The sequence below is a fragment of the Hylobates moloch genome, unplaced genomic scaffold (genome assembly GCF_009828535.3).
Source record: "Hylobates moloch isolate HMO894 unplaced genomic scaffold, HMol_V3 SCAFFOLD_5, whole genome shotgun sequence".
Classification (NCBI taxonomy): domain Eukaryota; kingdom Metazoa; phylum Chordata; class Mammalia; order Primates; family Hylobatidae; genus Hylobates; species Hylobates moloch.
In genome coordinates, this window is record NW_026652280.1 from 44,387,039 (window position 1) to 44,409,001 (window position 21,963).

The window sequence follows — 21,963 nt, forward strand, 5'->3', positions numbered from 1 at the left end:
GTAGTGAGAGGTGACAACGTGCTAGCAGCCCTTGCTTGCTCTCAGCACCTCCTTGGCCTCAGCGTCTGCTCTTACCATGCTTGAGGAGCCCTTCAGCCAGCCGCTGCACTGTGGAAGCCCCTCTCTGGGCTAGCCGAGGCCGGAGCTGGCTCCCTCTGCTTGCAGGGAGGTGTGGAGAGAGAGGCATGGGCAGGAACTGGGCCAGCGCGAGTTCCAGGTGGGTGCAGGCTCGGTGGGCCCTGCACTCAGAGCGGCCGGCCAGCACTGCTGGCCCCAGGCAGTAAGGGGCTTAGCACCTGGGCCAGCAGCTGCAGAGGGGGCACGGGGTCCCACAGAACTGCCCGCGCCACAATCGAATTCTCGCCGGGCCTTAGCGCCTCCCCGTGGGGCAGGGCTCAGGACCTGCAGCCCACCATGCCTGAGACCCCCCCTCCCTGCCCTGCGGTGGGCTCCCACGTGGCCGGAGCCTCCCAGACGGGTGCCGCCCCTGCTGCGTGGCGCCCGGTCCCGTCAACTGCCCAAGGGCTGAGGAGTGCAGGCACGCGGTGCGGGACTGGCACGCAGCTCCACCCGCGGCCCTGGCGCGGGTTCCACTAAGTGAAGCCAGCTGGGCTCCTGAGTCAGGTGGGGACTTGGAGAACTTTTCTGTCTAGCCGGAGGGTTGTATATGCACCAGTCAGCACTCTGTGTCTAGCTCAAGGTTTGTAAACACACCAATCAGCACGCTGTGTCTAGCTCAAGGTTTGTAAACATACCAATCAGCACGCTATGTCTAGCTTAAGGTTTGTAAACGTACCAATCAGTGCTCTGTATCTAGCTAATCTAGTGGGGACTTGGAGAACTTTTAAGTCTAGCTAGAGGATTGTAAATACACCAATCAGCACTCTGTGCCTTGCTCAGGGATTGTAAATGCACCAATCAGCACCCTGTCAAAATGGACCAATCAGCTCTCTATAAAATGGACCAATCAGCTCTCTGTAAAATGGACCAATCAGTAGGATGTGGGTGGGGCCAGATAAGGGAATAAAAGCTGGCTGCCCGAGCAAGCAGCCGGAACCTGCTGGGGTCCCTTTCTACATTGTAGAGGGTTTGTTCTTTTGCTCTTTGCAATAAATCGTGCTGCTGTTCATTCTTTGGGTCTGCACTACCTTTATGAGCTATAACACTCACTGTGAAGGTCTGCAGCTTCACTCTTGAGGCCAGCGAGACCACAAACCCACTGGGAGGAATGAACAACTCCAGACGGGAGGAACGAACAAACTCCAGATGCACAGCCTTAAGAGTTGTAACACTCACTGCGAACCTCTGCAGCTTCACTCCTGAAGCCAGTGAGACCACAAACCCATCAGAAGGAAGAAACTCCGAACACGTCCGAACATCAGAAGGAACAAACTCTGGACACACCATCTTTAAGAACTGTAACACTCACCGCGAGGGTGCACGGCTTCATTCTTGAAGTCAGTGAGATCAAGAACCCACCAATTCTGGACACAGTAGTGACCTGTGCCTGTAATCCCAGCTACTTGCGAGACTGAGACAGGAGAATTGCTTGAGCCTGGGGGGCGGAAGTTGCAGAGAGCTGAGATCACGCCGCTCCACTCCAGTCTAGGCAAGAGAGTGAGACCCTGTCTCAAAAAATAAAATAAAATAATGGATGCGAACTTGAACCAAAGAGAAATTCTGAATTAAAAAATTCAATTACAGAAATTGAGAATTCAAGGGATATGTTTTAAAGTACATTATCACTAAAGAAAGAATTAGTGATTGGAAAATAAGTGGTAAAATATACAAATGAGGATCAAAAATTAAAAAGAGCATATAAAAGATACAGAGGATATGGTGTGTAAGTCTAACAGGTTATTGAAGCCCCACAGCAAAGAAGGGCAGACAAGGTATTTGTTCCCTCGTTCCCCTATTCCTGCCTTCTTTTTATTAAGATATTTTAAAATTCAATTTATCTATTATTGCAAAGATAGATAGTACAGAGATCCCATATACCTTCACACTCATTTCTTTTTATTACCATCTTTCACTGATATGACATATTTGTCAAAATCAGTTGACCAAAATTGATACTTCATTATCTAAAATCCATGCATTATTCGGTGTTAATACATTTTTTAAAAGAAAATAAGTAAATGATAGAGAAATGTTTATTATTGATGAAGTCGCTAATTTTCTTAGATATATATCACTCTCCCCTCCCCTCCCCTCCCCACAGTGTTAGCAGATACTGGTATTCATCTGTTCATTAAAAATGGGGAAATTGGGTAGTTACATTAAAAAGTGTGTTGCTAGATCCTTTAAGGGAATGAACAAATTGCGTATGTTCTGTGTATAAACCTTATGGACTTTTTACGTAGAAGACAATTTTACAGTCTTTTTTTTTTTTTTGCCAGTCATTATTTTATCTGCTTCATTAGAAATGTGCTATGTTTACTTTGTTCATTTCACTCATTGGGTTCTTTTTAACCGGTATATGCTAGCTTCGCTGTCTAGTATGGAACCCCTAATCCCATGTGGCAATTTAAATGTAAATTAATTAAAATTCAGTGAAATGAAAATTTTACTTCCTCAATTCCTATCAGCCATATATCAAGTGAGCAAATATATGTAAACCTACTCCCAGAGGTTGAGAGAATTGAGCTGACAAATGCAGTTTCTCAGAAGGAAACATTTGGTAGGGACGAAAGGACTTAAGATGGTGGATCCCCATATCTGCCCTGCAGATATTATTCTTTCTATTGCAAGCTTTTTTTTTTCTTTTTTTTTGGTAAAACATGTGCAGCTGGTCATGTCTGAGACCCTCTTGCAAAACTCTGACCAGTGGGAAAATTAGATAAGGATCTTTATGAGGGGTTTTCTATGCTACAGGTATTGTTTCTTTATGAGGGGTTATCTATGTTATAGGCATTGTTTCTTCGCTTTGGTATGCAAGAGTCAAACACTGGTTATTATGATGTTTCACTTCAAGATAGCATTACTCTTGTCATGCAACAGGCTGCTTTCCTACACATAGCTATAAATGGCTAATGGCTTCCATATTGGATAGTAGATATAGAACATAACTTGAAGTCGTCTCTTCCAGTCATTGGCCGTCGTAACATTCTTCAAAGTCTGGCTCAACTGTAACATCTTCTGATTAACACCTTTGTGGTCAGAGTCATCTGACATAAACATCTTCAACTTCTCCCGTCTCTCTTGCACTCACCCTCCACTTTCCTCGTATTCAGGAACAAATCACTTCCTTCTTTTCTGAGACAACTTCACCAGCCCATCTGGTCTCATTTCCTCCCCATCAGCTGTATCTCTTTTCTTCCATCTTCAATTTCTTGTGCCTACTAAACTTTGCCTTTTCTTTTCTACAAATTAGCTCTCCACTACCCTTGAAAATAAGAATACTTTAAATCCGGTTGCTTAGTTCAACCAATATCCTTTTTCCTTTCTTGCAGTATCACAATTCTCAAACGAGATTATTGTCTATTTTCAGTCTTACCAACTCTTCTGAACCACCGGAAAGGACAGTCCACAGGTAACATCTCTCTCTCTTGCCCTCCTCTGTCATTCCCCCTAATTCCACCATCAGCTTAGTTCTCACCCTTTTTCGGCTCTCTGCAGCATCTGCTAGTCACCTGTTCCCTCTCCTGAAACACTGTTGCTTTTATGATGTTTGAACCATCTGGGCGCTCCCTAAGTAGCTCCTCTTCTCGATCTCCTTTTCCTCCCCATTCCAAAATGTTGGTGTTTCACAATCCCGTTTATTTTCCAAAAGACCTCCCTTGGCGATGTCATCCCTTGCCCTATTTTCAATCATATTTTCACAGAATGTTATATTTTGCTAAATTCATGTGTCACCTGCATTCTTTCATCTCTTTTGTCCTTTAATCCACTCTATACGGTACAGACACCGCCCTGAACACTGTTCCAGCCACGTTATATGTGAATACCCTGCACTGATGATTCAATGCATTTCTAACACCTGAGCCTGGTATTTGACACTCTCCACAACCTAACTCACTCTAACCAACCCCTTAGCCTAGTTTCTGGCCAGCTAAGATGCTGGGCCAATTCTGAGCGTGCCCTGAACCCCGCCCCGCTGTGCCCTGGCTCCTGCCGCTTCCTACGCGGGAAACCTGTGGCGCTCCTCCTCCTCTTGTGTCAGCATCCAGCATGCGGCCAGGCGCAGCTCGAGGGCAGAGTCCACCAGGAAATTTTTACAGCTTCTCCTGCCCCCCACCCCGACCCCTCCGCAGCACCTGGCGTCCTCGGCATTCCTGGGCAGGACCCGTCCCCACCCGAGCCCTCCCGCAGCTCCTAGGACTGTCGTCTTCGCAGTCAGCACGTCCGCGGTGAGCGTGGTCAGCTCCTCTTCCTCTCAAAATGTAGAGATCATGGGTTCTCGGTTTTTATTTTCTCGATGGTATACCAGCCCGCGACATAACGAGGAAAAATATGTTTGAATATATACGTATATTTGTATGTATTAAAATATATAGAATATATAATTATATTTAATATGTATCTTATGCTCCCCACCCTTTCAGCAGCGCGTCAACCGTTTGGACTCTGCGATGCCCCTGCCAGGTCTGAGCCGGACCCGCCCCGCTCCTGCGAGACACGACCCGCGCCTGCCACAAAGCTGCGGTCCTCCGGGCTCCTAGAGGGGCGCCCCCCCCCCCCCCCCCCCGCCCGCCCTACTTCCGGCGCGCATGCGGCCGGGAGTTGTTCTCTCTCCCGGGGGTGGGTGCCCGCCGCCGCCGGTAGAGCGAAGGGTGAGTGGGGCGGTCCAGCAGGGCGGTCCCGGGTGCTTCCCAAACCGTCCCTGTCCCGCATCCGGCCTCCGCGCCGCCTTTCTTCGACCCCCTTGGCCACAGGCCGGGCCTCGGCTGTATCTGGGGTCGCGCCCGCCGCTCCGTCGGTCAATCCCGCCATCCGTTTCCATTTGCCCACTGAGCCACCCGCCTTTTCGGTCAGCTGACTCCTCAGGCGTTTACCCAGCGTGTCTTGTGTCGGGCTGCAGGCTCAGGAGTCTGACACTCGCCAGTGGGCTCCTTCCGGCCACTTCTCACGCGGCCAAAGCTCGGTTTTGAGACGAGTCTCAGCCTTCCTCTTGGCTCCCCGAGTCTGGGCTAGGTCTTTCTCAGTCACTCGCGGAACACGTTCTGCCTTCCCCTTTGTAGTTTTTGTCACAATTAAATTAGGTAATTATGTATGCTTTGTGTTTAACGTCTGCTTGTCTCTACTATTTTTAAGTTCTGTAATGGCAAAGACGCTGTCTTGTTTATAACTCTTTGCTCAGCACCTGGCACAAATACCTGCACAAATAGGCACTCAAATACCAAATGTGAGAAAAACACGGTCCTCTTCTGAAGGGCTCTTTGATTTGGTGGGGAGTCCAGATGTGAAAAGGCATTTTAGCAGAGTAGGCGTCTAAGTAAGGACTCTGGAGTCAGATTATTTGGTTTCAGAACAGTCCAGACTACATCACTTACAAGCCACATGACCTGGAACAAATTACATAACTTCTCTCTTGTCTTCAAATGAACGGTTGAATTTACACCATGGAGTGCTCTGAAGATGAAATAAGACACTTAAAGCAGGTAAACAGGGCTTGACTCTGTAATGAAGCCTCAGCGTTTTCTATTAAAATTAAGCAAACAGATACATTATAATATCTGTTACATTATAATACAGGTACATTGTAATAACAGTGATGCTGCTGCAGTCAGGATTGTCCAAAAGTACCCTGGAGGTTCCATCTGGGTTGCTCGGACTAGGACTGGGGACTAACTTTCTCCCAAAGGGAAGGGCTGTACCTAAGCTCACAGTAGCTAGAAGATTTGTTTTTACTTTTAAAAAACTGGTCAGAAGAATGTAATCAGATTTACAATCTGTAAAGATCACTGTGGTTACAATGTAGCTAACAGACTGATGGGGACCAAGTGAATGTGGGGAGCCAGTTGGTGAGTTGTTGTGCAGTGTGATGGGATAGTTGCTGGGATGAAGATGGTCGCAGAGATGGGGAAGGGCAGATTCTTGAAGAGAAAATAAAATTAACAGGATTTAAAGGAAGGAAGGAGGTGGGGGAAAGGACCATGTTAGGGATGCTTCCATGTTTCTGGCTATGGAGCCAAATGGATGTTCCTACTTCTTGAGAGGGACCACTGGGAGAGGAGCAGGTTTAGGGTGGAAAGAATCACGAGTTGGTTATGCATGTGCTGAGTTTGAGGTCCTTTTGAGAAATTCAAGAGTAGTTGTGGTGGGAGTGAGGAACCGTGGGTAAATAGGTCAGGAATTCAGATAGGAGGTCTAGACTGGATGGTAACTGAAGGTTAGAATGAGGTGGCCTAGGAGGAAAGTAGAGAGTGACAATAGAGGACTTAGGGCTCACCTGATGGACTGATGTAGCAGAGGCTGGACCTGTGAAGGAGATGGGGAAGGAGCAGAGGTCGAGTCTTTATGACCAAGATCTTCCCTCAGCCACATACCCATGGAGGACTAGTTGGTGAGGCATAATATTTACAATAAAATGGAATAATATCACAAATATATTGAATTTAAAAGGCAAGGTACATAACATAGACTAGTGGTCACTAAATGAAGAACACACATTAATGTGATGTAGCTCTTGAGAAATGCTATGTACACATCCATGCACAGATCTAACAATGCATTCATTGGTTGTCACAAAATTTCATTAAAAAAACTTTTCCTATTACCCTGCTCAGAGTAAGATATCATGAAATTTTTTAAATGTCTGTTGTCACATAATAAGAACTAAAGAAACGTGTGTAGTATTTTTTTTTAATAGGGATGGGGTCTCACTCTGTCACTTAGGCTGGAGTTCAGTAAAGCGATCATGCTCACCATACCCTCGACCTCCCAGGCTCAAGCAGTCCTCCCAACTCAGCCTCCTGAGTAGCTGGGACCACAGGTGAGTGCCACTACACCTGGCTAATTTTTAAATGTTTTCTGGGGACAGGATCTCACTATGTTGCCCAGGCTGATCTCAAACTCCTGGACTCAAGTGATCCTCCTGCCTTTGGCCTCCCAAAATGCTGGGATTACAGGCATGAGCCACTGTGCTTGGTCTCTAGTATTTTACACTAAAAAATTAAGAGGAGAAGGCCCTGCACGGTGGCTCACGCCTGTAATCCCAGCACTTTGGGAGGCCGAGGTGGGAGGATCACGAGGTCAGGAGATCAAGACCATCCTGGCTAACATGGTGAAACCCTGTCTGTACTAAAAATACAAAAAATTAGCCAGGTGCAGTGGCGGGCGCCTGTAGTCCCCGCTACTCGGGAGGCTGAGGCAGGAGAATGGCGTGAACCCGGGAGGCAAAGCTTGCAGTGAGCTGAGAGCGTCACTGCAGTCCAGCCTGGGCGAAAGAGCGAGACTCCGTCTCAAAAAAAAAAATGAAGAGGAGAAATATCCCCAGGTTTCTTGTGTTTAGATGTGTATGAAAAATCTATTAATATCTGGCAAAGCACGGTTTAGGAGATGCTGCTTCGTAGGCATCTCAGACCTAACTTTCTTAATGAATAGCTCAGCAAATAGCACCATCATCCTCTAGTCACAAGGGCCAGCCACAAACTTGAGTCCTTGACCCATCTCTCTTCCAAACCCTTATACAGTGTGTCAAGTCCTGTCAAATCTCCCATCTTTTTGTCTTTAGCCTCCCATGGTTCAGTCTCTCACAGTCTCTCTCCTGAATGGTTGCAACAAACCCCTTCCCATGTCTTCTCCACGCCACTCTCTGGGTGGGCACACAGACCTTCCAGCCATCACTGTGGCCATGGGGATCAAATGCAAACTCTGTAGTTCAACCTCTCAGACCTCCTCTCTCACCATTCATTAACCGTGCCCCAGGGTCTGGCGCAGAGTTCTTAACCAGGCTGCTCATCAGAAGCTCTTGTGGCACTTATTAAAGCCCTGTCCCATGGAGATTCTGACTCAGGAAGTCAGCCTTGGGGTTCATGTTTCGTGGCTGATTTTGAGCCGTAGTCAGAAGTGACAACCATTAATCTGGTCTCCCCAAACTACCTTCCGTTTCCTCAGTGGGCCACATTCTCTCATACCCATTTTCACTTTGCCTGAGTGACCTTCCTCTCCATCTCACTCAGCTCACTCATATCAGACTCTGCTGAGATGTCTCCTCCAGTCAGCTCTTTCTGGCTCTTCCTATCCCTCTCTCCTTGGTCTTGGTCAGTCATCTTTCCCTTGTGCTACCTTGCCCACTTCGCTCCGTCCTTGGATTTATCACTATGTTTTCGTGTTGCTTTTCCATAATAAACTAAGAGTCCTTTGGTACAGATCTTTTAATTCTGAGACTGCTCTTTAGTACACTATCTAGCACAGAGTAAATGCTGAAGTATTTGTTGAAAGAATCCATTTTTCTTTGTGCTGTTTCAGAATGTTGCGACTTAAAAGTCAATAATAATTTTTCCTTGTTTCTACATTCACCTTGCTCATTCTCCATGATCCCTTCCTAACATTTTCACCATCTTTCTAATTTAGTATCAGCCAAGATTGTCCTGGGCATCAACCCATTCTGTAATAAAAAGAAATAAAAAGAGCAAGTACCGTATAGTTGCAACCTGGGTTCATGTCTTGACTTTGCTATTTACCGGTTTGTAGCCTTGGACAAATTACTTGGCTTTTAAGAACTTTAGTTTCCTCATTTGTAAAATTTAGATGATAATACCTGATGGTGTTATTGTCAAGCTCCAGTAAAATAGTATTTGTAAAGTGCTTGGCCCATAGTAGGTATTTATTAAGTGTGAGTTCCCTTCTTTTGGGATGCCCCACAGCATAATAGAAAGAGCTAAAGACTTTGGTTGCAGAGCCCAGTTCTGCTGCTCACTGGCTGTCTGTCTTTGGTCAACTTAAGACTCAGTAGCCTCATTAGGAAAATGGGCATAATTTTGATTGTCCTTGTAGAGTTGTTAGGAAAAGCATATAAAATTTATGTTAAGTATCAAGCTAGTGCTCAATAAAATAGTGGTTATTTCTGAGATGTAATCATATACTATAGTGCTTTTCTTGCTCTCTATAATCTACAAGCACTATTTTATTATCCCTAATGTTGTTTCTAACAGTATTACTAAAGGCCAAATTGATTTCGGCCATACTAACATTTTTCTTTCACATCCTGAAAAAATCCTGAGTCATCTATAAATGTATCATTTATGTGGAAGTGCCCTGTTAGTCAGTTTTCTTTACAGCACTATGCTCCCTGGCAACTGGGCTTCAAAAACCTGTATTTATATTCCAAGTACATTATTTTCCCTATGTAACGTGAGCATTGTTCACCCTCAGGAGCGTCCTGGGGAGTTGGAATTCAGAAGGAATCTCTCAGACGCAAATCTCCATCTCCTCCCTGCCTCACCTGGGCAGCCTTTTCAGACTGTCTCTGCCCAGAATGTCAGGAGAGGCCACAGTCTTGGCCTACCATGCTCCAGAAGAACAGGAAGGACTTCTAGTTGTCAAGGTTGAAGAAGAAAATTATGTTTTGGGCCAGGACTTTGGCCTTCAGGGAAACCCCTGGAGCCAAGAGGTGTTCCGGCAGAAGTTCAGGCAGTTTAGTTACTCTGACTCCACTGGCCCTCGGGAGGCTCTGAGCCGGCTGCGAGAGCTTTGCTGTCAGTGGTTGAGGCCGGAGGTGCACTCCAAGGAGCAGATCCTGGAGCTGCTGATGTTGGAGCAGTTCCTGGCCATCCTTCCTGAGGAGCTGCAAGCTTGGCTGCGAGAGCATCGGCCAGAGAATGGAGAGGAAGCCGTGACTATGCTGGAGGAGCTGGAAAAGGAACTGGAGGAGCCAAGGCAGCAGGTAAGAAGTAAACATTTTTGTTTGTTTGATCTATTGTAAGTTAATGGGGAAGCCATAATTATGACTGGAGCATTGACTCAGCTCTCAGAGAATTATACCGTTTCTTTCTTTTGGGTTATTAATTATTCACTCATTGGGTTCAAGTCACTAGGGCTTTTAAGGTCCTGTTTTTTTTCTCTCTAATCATTTGAATGAGTTTTTGATTCTTCCGTTCCTGCCCTGTTGCTCTAGGAGTTTTCTGCTTGTGTATCCTCAGAATGATAGTGTTGGTACTTGATTACTCCTAGGACACAACTCATGGCCAAGAAATGTTCTGGCAGGAAATGACATCCACAGCACTGAAGTCTCTGAATAGCCCGGTGCAACCCTTAGAGAACCAGTGCAAGACTGAGACTCAGGAGTCCCAGGCTTTCCAGGAGAGAGGTGAGAAGCCCCAGTCCATTTGGGGTTGAGGATGGAGGTGAGAGTTATCATCGGTGGCACGGTTCATTTTCTTAATGACAGCCACTTGTGGCTGTCACTAAGTATTGTGGAAAGGCTTCTTTGCCTAGAAATATTCTTCCTTAGGCTCTGCCTAGAATCTGAAATTCCAGTATCATTTGTAACTTTGAGTTAAGAATTAAAGTCTTTAGTAAAATTCTCTAATAACCATAATTATTTTTTTCTTTTTCTTTTTTTCTTTCTTTTTTTTTTTTTTAGATGGGGTCTCACTCTATCACCCATGTTGGAGTGCAGTGGTGCAACCACAGCTCACTGCAGCAGCCTTGAACCCCTGGGTTCAAGTGATCCTCATTCCTCAGCCTCCAGAGTAGCTAGGACTACAGTTGTACACCATCATGCCTGGCTAAATATCCATAATATTCAAAGCTCAGTATTCTGTTATTTAATTTTGGTTTCATTGGCAAGACAGTCCCTAAGATGGAGATGAATACAGTATCAGTAATAGAAACCACATAATCACTTGAACAGGGAAAGTTTAATGTTAAGAATTATTAACTACTAAGTGTTATAACAAAAAGTGAAACTCAAAAGAATACAGGAATTACAGATATAGAGTGTCTCTAGGGCTGAGGCAGAACATCCAAGGTAAGAACAAATCTGCAGGAGGGTGCCACAACTTCCCCTATCCTGCCAGGTCTTAGATCCAGGCCTTGTTGGAGAGGGCACAGTCACAGCCCACTGGATGGAGATGCCACTGCAGTGCTGATCTGGCAGAACTCAATGAGGAGCCACACTCTGGGGTGCTAGAAGCCCCCCATGGGGAGCTGACCTGGTACAGAACTTGCTGGGAAGCTACCCATAGGGATGGGGCCTTTGGAACTCATTGGGGTGTGCACTGCTGGGTGTCCCATATGCTACAGAAACAAACACAAAGAACATGCCAGAACCAGGAAGAAAAGCCCTTTCTTCAGTTCCTCTGCAACCCCCTCTATTGATAAAGCTCACATCACGCCAGCTGGCAAATATTCCAGTATCACAGACAGGACAATGAAGGGCAGATTTGAAACTGAGGCAATAAATTGATAGCTGTCACAGATGCCAGGGATTAGAACTGAAGGGACTTTGATTATGTTATTAGCAAAATCATCCTTGTGGGCAGCAGATATATCAGGCATACCAGCTTGTTCTCATTAATCTTTTGTTAAATCTGACTATCCTTCTGATTTCGTCTTCACCAAGCAATCTTATTAACTTCCCATGAAGCTTAGCTGTAATAAGAAAATGCATTTGTTCAGTCCAGTCCATGTGATGGTTACATTACTCATTAATTCTCATTCTGTTTTTATTACTGAGTCTCACAGGCTTAGTTAATAAGAGTCTACCCCAAGAGATAAATCTATTTTTTGTATGATGATAAAATTAGGTATATGAGGACCTAAGCCCAAGGGCCAGACCCTGGACTTCGGCAATTCACCAAAGGAGTCTATACCATCCATCCACTGAATTCTTCTGGGAAACTGCCTTCCAACCTTCCCCAGGCATCATACCTTGATACTACCATTAGCCAAGCAGGCCCTCTTAAGTATCTTCTGCACCAAGCAGGTGCTACATTAAAACGGGTTTTGAAAATTCATCATGAGGAAATCAAGCTGTCTCTATTTGCAGATGACATGATCCTATGTCTAGAAAACCCTATCGTCTCAGCCCCAAAGCTTCTTAAGCCGAGAAGCAACTGCAGCGAAGTCTCAGGATACAAAATTAATGTGCAAAAATCATAAGCATTCCTATATACAGAGATTCCTATATCTCTATGTCTGTACTGCACACCTGTACAACAATAGACAACCAGAGAGCCAAACATGATTAACTCCCATTCACAATTGCTACAAAGAGAATAAAATACCTAGGAATACAGCTAACAAGGGAAGTGAAGGGCCTCTTCAAGGAGAACTACAAACCACTGCTCAAGGAAATCAGAGAGGACACAAACAAATGGAGAAACATTCCATGCTCATGGATAGGAAGAATCAATATCATGAAAATGGCCATACTGCCCAAAGTAATTTATAGATTCAGTGCTATTCCCATTAAACTACCATTGACATTCTTCGCAGAATTAGAAAAAAATACTTTAAAATTCATATGGTACAAAAAAAAGAGCCCTTATAGCCAAGACGATCCTAAGCAAAAAGAACAAAGCAGGAGGCATCATGCCACCTGCCTTCAATCTGTACTACAAGGCTACTATAACCCAAACAGCATGGTACTGGTACAAGAACAGACACATAGACCAATGGAACAGAATAGAGATCTGAGAAATAAGACTGCACATCTACAACCATTTGATATTTGACAAACCTGACAAAAACAAGCTTTGGGGAAAGGATTGATTACCTATTTGATAAATGGTGCTGGGAAAACTGGCTAGCCATATGCAGAAAACTGAAACTGGATCCCTCCTTTACACCTTATACAAAAATAAACTCAACATGGACTAAAGACTTAAATGTAAAACCCAAAACTATAAAATCCCTAGAAAAAAATCTAGGTAATACCATTCAGGACATAGGCATGGGCAAAGATTTAATGATGAAAATGTCAAAAGCAATTGCAACAGAAGCAAAAATTGACAAATGGATGTAATTAAACTAAAGAGCTTCTGCACAGCAAAAGAAACTATTATCAGAGTGAACAGACAACCTACAGAATGGGAGAAAATTTTTGCAATCTATCCATCTAACAAAGGTCTAATGTCCAGGATTTACAAGAAACTTAAACAAATTTACAAGAAAAAACAACCCCATTAAAAAATGGGCAAAGGACATGAACAGAGACCACAAAAGAAGACATTTATGCACCAAAAAAAATATAAAAAATAGCTCAACATCACTGATCATTAGAGAAATGCAAATCAAGACCACAATGAGAAACAATCTCATGGCAGTTGGAGTGGCGATTATTAAAAAGTCGAGAAATAACAGATGCTGGCAATGCTGTGGAGGAGTAGGAACGCTTTTACAGTGTTGGTGGGAATGTAAATTAGTTCAATCATTGTGGAAGACAGTGTGGTGATTCCTCAAAGACCTAGAACCAGAAATACCACTTGACCCAGCAATCCCATTACTGGGTATATACTCAAAGGAATATAAATTATCCTATTATAAAGATACATGCATGCATATATTCATTGCAGCACTACTCACAATAGCAAAGACATAGAATCAACTCAAATGCCCACCAATGATAGAGTGGATAAAGAAAATATGATATGTATACACCATCGAATACTATGCAGCCATAAACAGGAATGAGATCATGTCCTTTGCAGGGACATAGATGGAGCCTGAAGCCATTATCTTCAGCAAACTAACACAGGAACAGAAAACCAAACACCACGTGTTCTCACTTATAAGTGGGAGCTGAACAATGAGAACACATGGAAACAGAGAGAGGAACAACACACACTGGGGCCTGTGGGGGTGGGAGAGAAAGCATCAGGATAAATAGCTAATGCATGTGGGGCTTAATACCTAGGTGATGCGTTGATAGGTGCAGCAAATCACCATGGCACACATTTACCTATGTAACAAACCTGCATGTCCTGCACATGCATCCTGGAACTTAAATCAAATTTTTAAAAAAGAAAATTCATCTCATCAAGTCCCCTGCCTTAAATCAGGTAAATGACAAAATCATTTAGGTAGACTATTTTTACTTTCTTTTTTTAAAATCTTAAGGAACAGAGACTGTGGTAAGTGCTTCTTGGGCTTTTTCATATTTGTTATTTGTTATGGGATGAGTTGTGTCCCTTCAAAATTCATATGTTGAAGCTATAACCACCAGCCAGAACCTTAGAGTATGACTGCATTTTTTTAGAGATAAGGCCTTTATAAAGGTTAAAGTGGGGTCATTAGGGTTGGCCTTAATCCAAAATAATTGATGTCCTTAAAAGAAGAGATTAGGACACAACACAGACCAAGGGATGATCTTGTGAGGACCTAGCAAGAAAGTGGCCATCTGTGGCTGGGTGCGGTGGCTTATGCCTGTAATCCCAGCACTTTAAGAGGTTGAGGCAGGCAGATTACTTGAGGTCAGGAGTTCGAGACCACTGTGAAACCCTATCTTCACTAAAAATACAAAAATTAGCCAGGGATGGTGGTGCATGCCTATAGCCCCAGCTACTTGGGAGGCTGAGACATGAGGGTCACCTGAACCCAGAAGGTGGAGGTTGCAGTGAGCCGAGATTGTGCCACTGCACTCCAGCCTGGGTGACAGAGTGAGACTATCTCAACAATAACAAAAAAACAAGAAGGTGGCCATCATCTGCAAGCCAAGGAGAGGGAAGAAACCAAACCTGCTGACACATTGATCTTGGACTTCTAGCCTCTAGAATTGTGAGAAAAGAGATTTCTGTTGTTTACCACCCATTCTGTGGTATTTTGTTATGGAAACCCTAGCAAACATACTATATTAAAATTCTTCCTTCTGTCAATATGAAATACTCCCAGCTTTAATTTATTCATAATCCACTTTCTTTAGTTTACAGAGTCCTCATAAGACATAATCTATACTTGAATGCAGTGAGTACACTGCACTTTGACCTTATTTTATTTTATTTTTTTTTGAGATGGAGTCTGGCTCTGTCGCCCAGGCTAGAGTGCAGTGGCACGATCTTGGCTCACTGCAACTTCCACCCCCCGGGTTCAAGCGATTCTCCTGCCTCAGCCTCCCGAGTAGCTGGGACTACAGGCATCCACCACCACGCCTGGCTAATTTTTGTATTTTTAGTAGAGACAGGGTTTCACCATATTAGTCAGGCTGTTCTCGAACTCCTGACCTTGTTATCCACCTGCCTCGGCCTCCCAAAGTGCTGGGATTACAGGCATGAGCCACCGTGCCCAGCCCCCTGACCTTGTTTTAACTAAGCCTCTCACTCCATCTGATCCCATCTGTGTTCTGTCTGTCTGGATATCTTGCCACTTTTCTCTGGACATGCTTCAGTTTCTCCACATTCATGTGAAGTTTGGGGATCAAGACAAAATAAAATACTCTAATGAGGATCTGATTGATTTAAAATATATTCACTCTCCAACTGTTATCTGTTACATTTTTTAACTTTTTGTTTTCTTATTACTTCATAGTGGCAGTATGTTGTTGACTCAGTCACCATAGCAGTGATAGTGGTTCTATCTCTCCAATGTCTTTGGACTTAGCAAAATTTACTCATTCTCCATTTATGTGTGGTCCCATGGCCATGAATGCCCTTGACTGGGTTCCTGTTAAGTCTCGTTATGCTAGTCTCTTTTCAGTCTTGAAAGTCTTAGCCCTGCCTCTGAAGAATTAATGCAGATCCTTTTACAGCTTTCACCTAGGTCATGAGGTTTAAATTGCCGGAGGGGCCCACTGTGATATGATTGTAAGAGTCACCATGCTATTTTTACAACCTTGAGTTATAAGTTTCTTGTAGGTGCTTCACTAGCCTCATGATATGCCTTGCCAGAAGTAGAGCCTGAGATGGAGATTTGGGTGTAGGTGATTTATTGAGGATCTGTTCTTCAGGAAAAATCTGTAATGGAGGGAGAGAAGCAGGATTAGGAAGGGAAAAGAGCAAGCAATGATGTGGTCTCAGTTACAATCTAGCCTTGGTCTAATCCTTGGAGCATTTCATGGGCCGCTGAAGCATAATTGCACTGCAGACTTGTCTCTTCTTCAGGCAGAGATGGGGCAATGAGGGTGGAAGTTACTTCCAGGGCCAAGTGGCTCTTATCAGCCAGGGTAATTCTCCACAGAAGGAGGCAACTCTGTATAGTCAGGAGTTGTTTTAATCAGTTAGGACTGCTATAAGAAAATACCATCAACTGAGTGGCTTGTAAACAACACGGATTTACTTCTCACAGTTCTGGAGGCTGAGAAGTTCAAGGTGCTAGCAGATTTCTTATTTGGTAAGGTCCCACTTTCTCATGGATGGCACCTTTTCACTGTGTCCTCACGTGGTGGAAGGGGCAAATGAGCACCATAGGGCCTATTTTATAAGGTCACTAAGCCTTCATGACCTAGTCACCTTCCAAAAGGCTGCACTTCCTAATACCATCACCTTGGGGGTTAGGACTTCAACATATGAATTTTGGGGAGACACAGACATTCAGATCATTGGAGGAGCCAACATTCACAGTGGCTGAGGGAAGGAGGCATCATATTGGTAAAGGGGAACTGGGTGGGCAGTGGAACATCACTGACATAGCATTAAGGCTAAAAGCTTACTTGTCAATATGCAATTGAAGGCCACATCCCTAGTTAAAAGGATTTTAAACTAAACAGGATGGAATTGCTCACTGAACTGCTGAGCTGGCAGAACTCACTGAGGAGCCACCCCAGAGAACAAATAAGAAAAACAGGAAGTGTGTTAAAGAGAAAAGCTAGCTGGGTGTGGTGGCTCATGCCTGTAGTTCCATCACTTTGGGAGGCTGAGGCAGAAGGACTGCTTGACCTCAGGAGTTCAAGACCAGTCTGGGCAACATGGCAAGACCCCGTGTCTACAAAAAAAATTTAAAAATTAACTGGATGCAGTGATGTGCACCTGTACTCTTAGTTACTGGGGAGACTGAGGTGGGAGGATCACTTGAGCCTAGGATTTCAAGGCTGCAGTGACTGGTAATTGTACCACTGAACTCCAGCCTGAGTGACAGAGCAAGACTGTTTCAAAAACAAACAAACAACAACAACAACAACAACAAACAGAAGAGCTCTTCTAACAGAGATACCTATGCCTATTTCTCCTCCAAAGAGCCTCTTATAAATCTGTACCCTACCCTCCAGCCTCCAGACTTGGGCCTGATTACAAATTAGTTTTCATTCTTGGGAGATAGTAATTGGGTTATCTCTATGCAAGTATTTTAAATAATCAAGTGACCATTTCTTATTGTAATCTTTTTTTTTCTTTTTGAGACAGAGTCTTGTTCTGTCATGCAGTGGTGTGATCTTGGTTCACTGCAACATCCACGTCCCTGGTTCAAGTGATTCTTGTGCCTCAGCCTCCTGAGTAGCTGGGATTACAGGCGTGCACCACCATGCCTGGCTAATTTTTCATATTAGTAGAGACGGGGTTTTGCCATGTTGGCCAAGTTGGTTTTGAACTCCCCTGGCCTCAAGCGATCTGCCTGCCTCAGCCTCCAAAAGTGCTGGGATTATAGGTGTGAGCCACCGTGCCCAGTCTCTACTTGTAATCTCTATTTGTCTTTTCTAAGAATTACTCTAGTTAGCTATTTATGCCAATTTTTAAAATATAATAATAAATGTATAGTTGAACAAATAAAAATCTTGGTGTCTTCCTGATGTATACATCTGAGGGCAAAGTTTTTCTCTGGTCTCATAATTTGACTTCATATAGTTATAGAATTTGAAGACATATTTAAATCCCATAAGTTACATTGGTTTTCTAATTTTCATTGCCCTTGATTTTGTCCCTACACAATTATATTGCCACTTTATACCCTATAATTGATACTCTTAATAATTTGACCTATTTATTACTTTCAGAAAATTTCTCATTAGGTTGTCGGGTCTCTGACTTTAACCTATTTGGTACTTTTAATTTTTATGCCTCTATTGTATGCAAGTATATTTTTCATAAATGTTTTCTTTTTGAATAAATGAAACCATGAATAATTTAAATTTTATCTAAAATCCAAGGACAATATGAATTTTAGAGGTGATGTTGTCTGTGTTTAATTTCTGGTAAGGAAGGGGGAAACGGGAAGCCAGACAGCCCTCTGCTTTGATCAGGTATCAACTGTGGTGCTTTATTGTTGTGTTTGAAGTGTTGTGAACTCAATTTCAGAAATAGGTATTCATTTTTATATAAAAGCATAATGCTTTTGCAAAGCCAAATTTAAATGATTTTTAAGTTATATTTTGTTTCAGTGCAACTACAGCCCTGCATCCTTCCAATAGGGAAGGCAGATAGCATAAAGATTACAAGCTTTGATGTTAAGAATCTTTATTTGAATCCTAACTCTTAACAATTATTACTTCTATGGCCTCACTTAGCTTCTCTGAGCCTCAGTTTCCTGATATGTAAAATGCATATACATTGAGAGGGCTTTTGGGAAGATGTATTTTTCAGAATAAAATAATTCAAGTTATATCAGCCATTTCTAGTTACTAGAAATCTCTAGATATAACTAGTAGATGGCTGATATAATATGCCCCACCTCTAGTAGCCTTCTATTATGAGTTACTGTAGTTATCTAGAGAGATTTCCAGTAACTCATAACAGGAGACTACTAGAGATGGGGCATGTTTTGTGAGAGCCAGAAGGTCTGGCTCTGGGCAGTCATATTTTTATGTTTAAATGCTCAAAGGAGGAGTTGCCTCCATCCCCTTCTTTGATACTTATACATTTTAAAAAGTAAAACTATAAGATTCTTTTGTATTCCATGGATGATTTAAGTGAAAAAATTTTTTTAATGTTAAAAAAATTCCCACCTGACCTGAGAATGAGTCAGGAACCTGTATTTCTTTCCTCCGGGTCTGTGTCTTACTCTATTTACTTATAATTATTTAATTCATTTGGAACCTATCAGAATCTGAAATTGCCTTAATGCTTTCTAGTTGCTGCCCAGCTACCTCTGTTCAGTGCTAACTCCCAAAGCATTTCCTAATCATATCTTCTGCTCTCCTATATTGATAGAAGACCACAGATTTAAGACTCTTAGATATCTTTCTTTATCCTGATCATTCCTTTTAACTTTTTTTTCCTGATTATCTCATTACCTAAAAACGTATCTTCTCTAACCCAAGATTGTCTTCTAGCTTCCTGGTTTATCACCAATATTCCTGTTTATCACAATTCCGTCTAATTAATGTCTTTCCTTGTTCACCATCCCTCTTTTCCAATGCTAATTCATTTCTTTGTCTACCTTACTCTCCGAGGGGGCCATATTTTGCTACCCCAGGCCACTTCTCTGAATTCTAGATTGGGAATCTAGTTTTGAGAACTGTCCTCCTAATAGGTAAATACCTATTTCATTGGGTTTGTGTTCCTGCTACAACAGTTTCTTCTGTCATGGTAAGTAAATGATACTTACACTTTCTATTCACATTTTTAGATGGCAAGATGGTGGCTGGCAAAGTGTTGATGGCGAAGCAAGAAATTGTTGAATGTGTAGCCTCAGCAGCTATGATATCTCCAGGAAAACTTCCTGGAGAAACACCTTCCGAACAGATAGCTGAAGAAGCTTTGGGAGGTCTGGACAACTCTAAGAAGCAAAAGGGAAATGCTGCAGGGAACAAAATCAGTCAGCTTCCTTCCCAGGACAGACATTTCAGTCTGGTAACCTTTAACAGAAGAATCCCCACAGAACACAGTGTACTTGAATCTCATGAGAGTGAAGGAAGTTTCAGTATGAATTCAAATGATATTACACAACAGAGAGTTCACACTGGGGAAAAGCTCTATGAGTGCTTTGACTGTGGGAAGACCTTTTGCCAGAGCTCAAAGCTGATTAGACATCAGAGAATTCATACTGGAGAGAGACCTTATGCATGTAAAGAATGTGGCAAAGCCTTCAGTTTGAGCTCAGACCTTGTTAGACATCAGAGAATTCATAGTGGTGAAAAACCCTATGAATGTTGTGAATGTGGAAAAGCCTTCAGGGGCAGTTCAGAGCTCATCAGGCATCGGAGAATCCACACTGGAGAGAAGCCTTATGAATGTGGAGAATGTGGGAAAGCCTTCAGCCGGAGCTCAGCCCTTATTCAGCATAAGAAAATTCACACTGGAGATAAAGGCTATGAATGTATTGCGTGTGGTAAGGCTTTTGGTAGGAGTTCTATCCTTATTGAACATCAAAGAATTCACACTGGAGAGAAACCTTATGAATGTAATGAATGTGGAAAATCCTTCAATCAGAGCTCAGCCCTCACCCAGCACCAGAGAATTCACACTGGAGAGAAGCCTTACGAATGTAGTGAATGTAGAAAAACATTTAGGCATAGGTCAGGCCTTATGCAGCATCAGAGAACACACACCAGAGTTTAACTCTGTGGGTAAGAGTTGTACAATTGTGAAATGCAAGGAGTTCACTGTAGGGGTGAGACTCCACAGAAAAGTTTCCTGAGAGCAGAACTTCTGTCCTTCCAGCCCAGTTTGGTACTATAAGAAGACATCCACACAAAGATGTTTGTTATGATTATTGAAGTGTTAAATGGAAGAAAAATTTTACCCAAGTCTTCTCCAAAAAGAATGGTAGATATTTCCTTGAAATGCCTAACCCTTTTCTGGATGAGACTCATCAATATCCCCTTCACTCCACTCCCTGCCAACTCAGATATAATTTCCATTGGGCACCTTCACAGTAATGCGAGGATTGGGGCAGAGATCCTGAAAGAGCTTCTTATAAGATGGCAAATGTGCCTGGCAAGAGCATTTGTATTTTGGCAGGTGGAGGCATGTGCTGAGAGTTATTGAACTATCTGAAATGTTGAATTGAGAGGTAGTGAAAATATTGAATTATGCTATTAGTTTAATAATATCTGGGGCAGTAAAATAGTACCTGAGGAATGGTGCCTCATTCTGCCCCCTTGCCAGTTGTCTCCTCAATCCTGAGCTTCCTGCTGAGGTTAATTCAGGTCTACTTGTTTACTGAGCACCTGCTATGTGCTAGGCGTTGAGGTAGACATGGTCATTGCCCTCCCAGAGTTAAGGACTAATAGGATATGCATATATACTAAACAGTAATTACAGTAAAGTGTGGTAAGTGCTTTGGTAGGAAAAATGCGGGTTTCCACCAAAGTACATGGCAGGGATACCTAAATCTGGTCTATGAGTCACTAAAGACTTCCTGGATATGATAGTATCTCAGACGTAAAGGTGGGTAGACGGCAGCAAGGGCAGGGGAGAAGAGAACAGGATCTGGAGACACTCCATCAAGACTCTTCTCTACTGCAGAAATTGTCATAGACCTAATTTAAAAAAAAATGAATCTGAGGGAGTAATTCAACAAGTATTTCTTGCCCTCAAGTATAACAGCTCAGGGTCTGCAAGCCTGGTAAGGAGGGGTGTGGGCAGGGAATGGGGAATAGCAGAGCCTGGAAAGGCAGATCACTGTGTTCCTTTATGCTTCCCACTTCCTGAGTCCCAGAGTCATGGGACACAAACACTCCAGTCCCCACTGTCTCTCTAGCCTCTGATATGCATTCTTTCCCTGTGTGTATACATGCCTTTTCCCATAAAATGCACCAGAGTCTCTCACCACACTAATCCTGAGCACTTCAGAGTCTCACAGGTCATTCTGGGTCTAGAATAGGCTCCCCAACTCAGTGATTATAAGTAGGAAGAGGAAAACCAACACATGGGGATTCTGAGCCAGGCTTTATGACAACTAATTCCTGCTGGAGAGAAGAGTCCTGATGATGGGCTGTCTCCAGATCCTATCTTATCTTCATGCCATTGTATGGGCTATAACCTCTGCCTGTAACTCTGCTAATTTTTATTTTGGCAGTTTTAATTAACCCACAATTGCTGAGGGCAATTAATACCTAAGAGAAAGTTTGATTCCTCTTCTAAGATATCCTTCTAGGTAGTGTCATTTCTAAAGACGACTTGGTGATCACTGCTTGTATTAGTCCATTTTCACAGTGCTAAAAATATTCTACCTGAGACTGGGTAATTTATTTTAAAAAAAGAGGTTTAA

The 21,963-nt window shown here is 43.2% G+C and overlaps 1 protein-coding gene across 12 annotated transcripts in view; it reads left to right on the forward strand.

The window, feature by feature from the left end:
• Positions 1–20,820, forward strand: part of ZSCAN30 (zinc finger and SCAN domain containing 30) — a 39,135-nt gene extending 18,315 nt beyond the window's left edge. Inside the window, exons 2-7 of one of the 12 annotated variants that reach the window (XM_058438453.1) lie at positions 3,453–3,532; positions 4,163–4,349; positions 4,545–4,772; positions 9,319–9,829; positions 10,117–10,252; positions 19,378–20,820. In XM_058438453.1, coding sequence (XP_058294436.1) covers positions 9,422–9,829; positions 10,117–10,252; positions 19,378–20,309 — 1,476 coding nt within the window. In that variant the 5' untranslated portion in view covers positions 3,453–3,532; positions 4,163–4,349; positions 4,545–4,772; positions 9,319–9,421 and the 3' untranslated portion in view covers positions 20,310–20,820. Of the gene's footprint in view, positions 1–3,452; positions 4,350–4,544; positions 4,773–9,318; positions 9,830–10,116; positions 10,290–10,638; positions 10,916–19,219; positions 19,282–19,377 lie in introns of those variants that run through there. The other 11 variants (XM_058438454.1, XM_058438455.1, XM_058438448.1 and 8 more) reach the window with 11 other exon arrangements.
• The last annotated feature ends 1,143 nt before the right edge of the window (positions 20,821–21,963 follow it).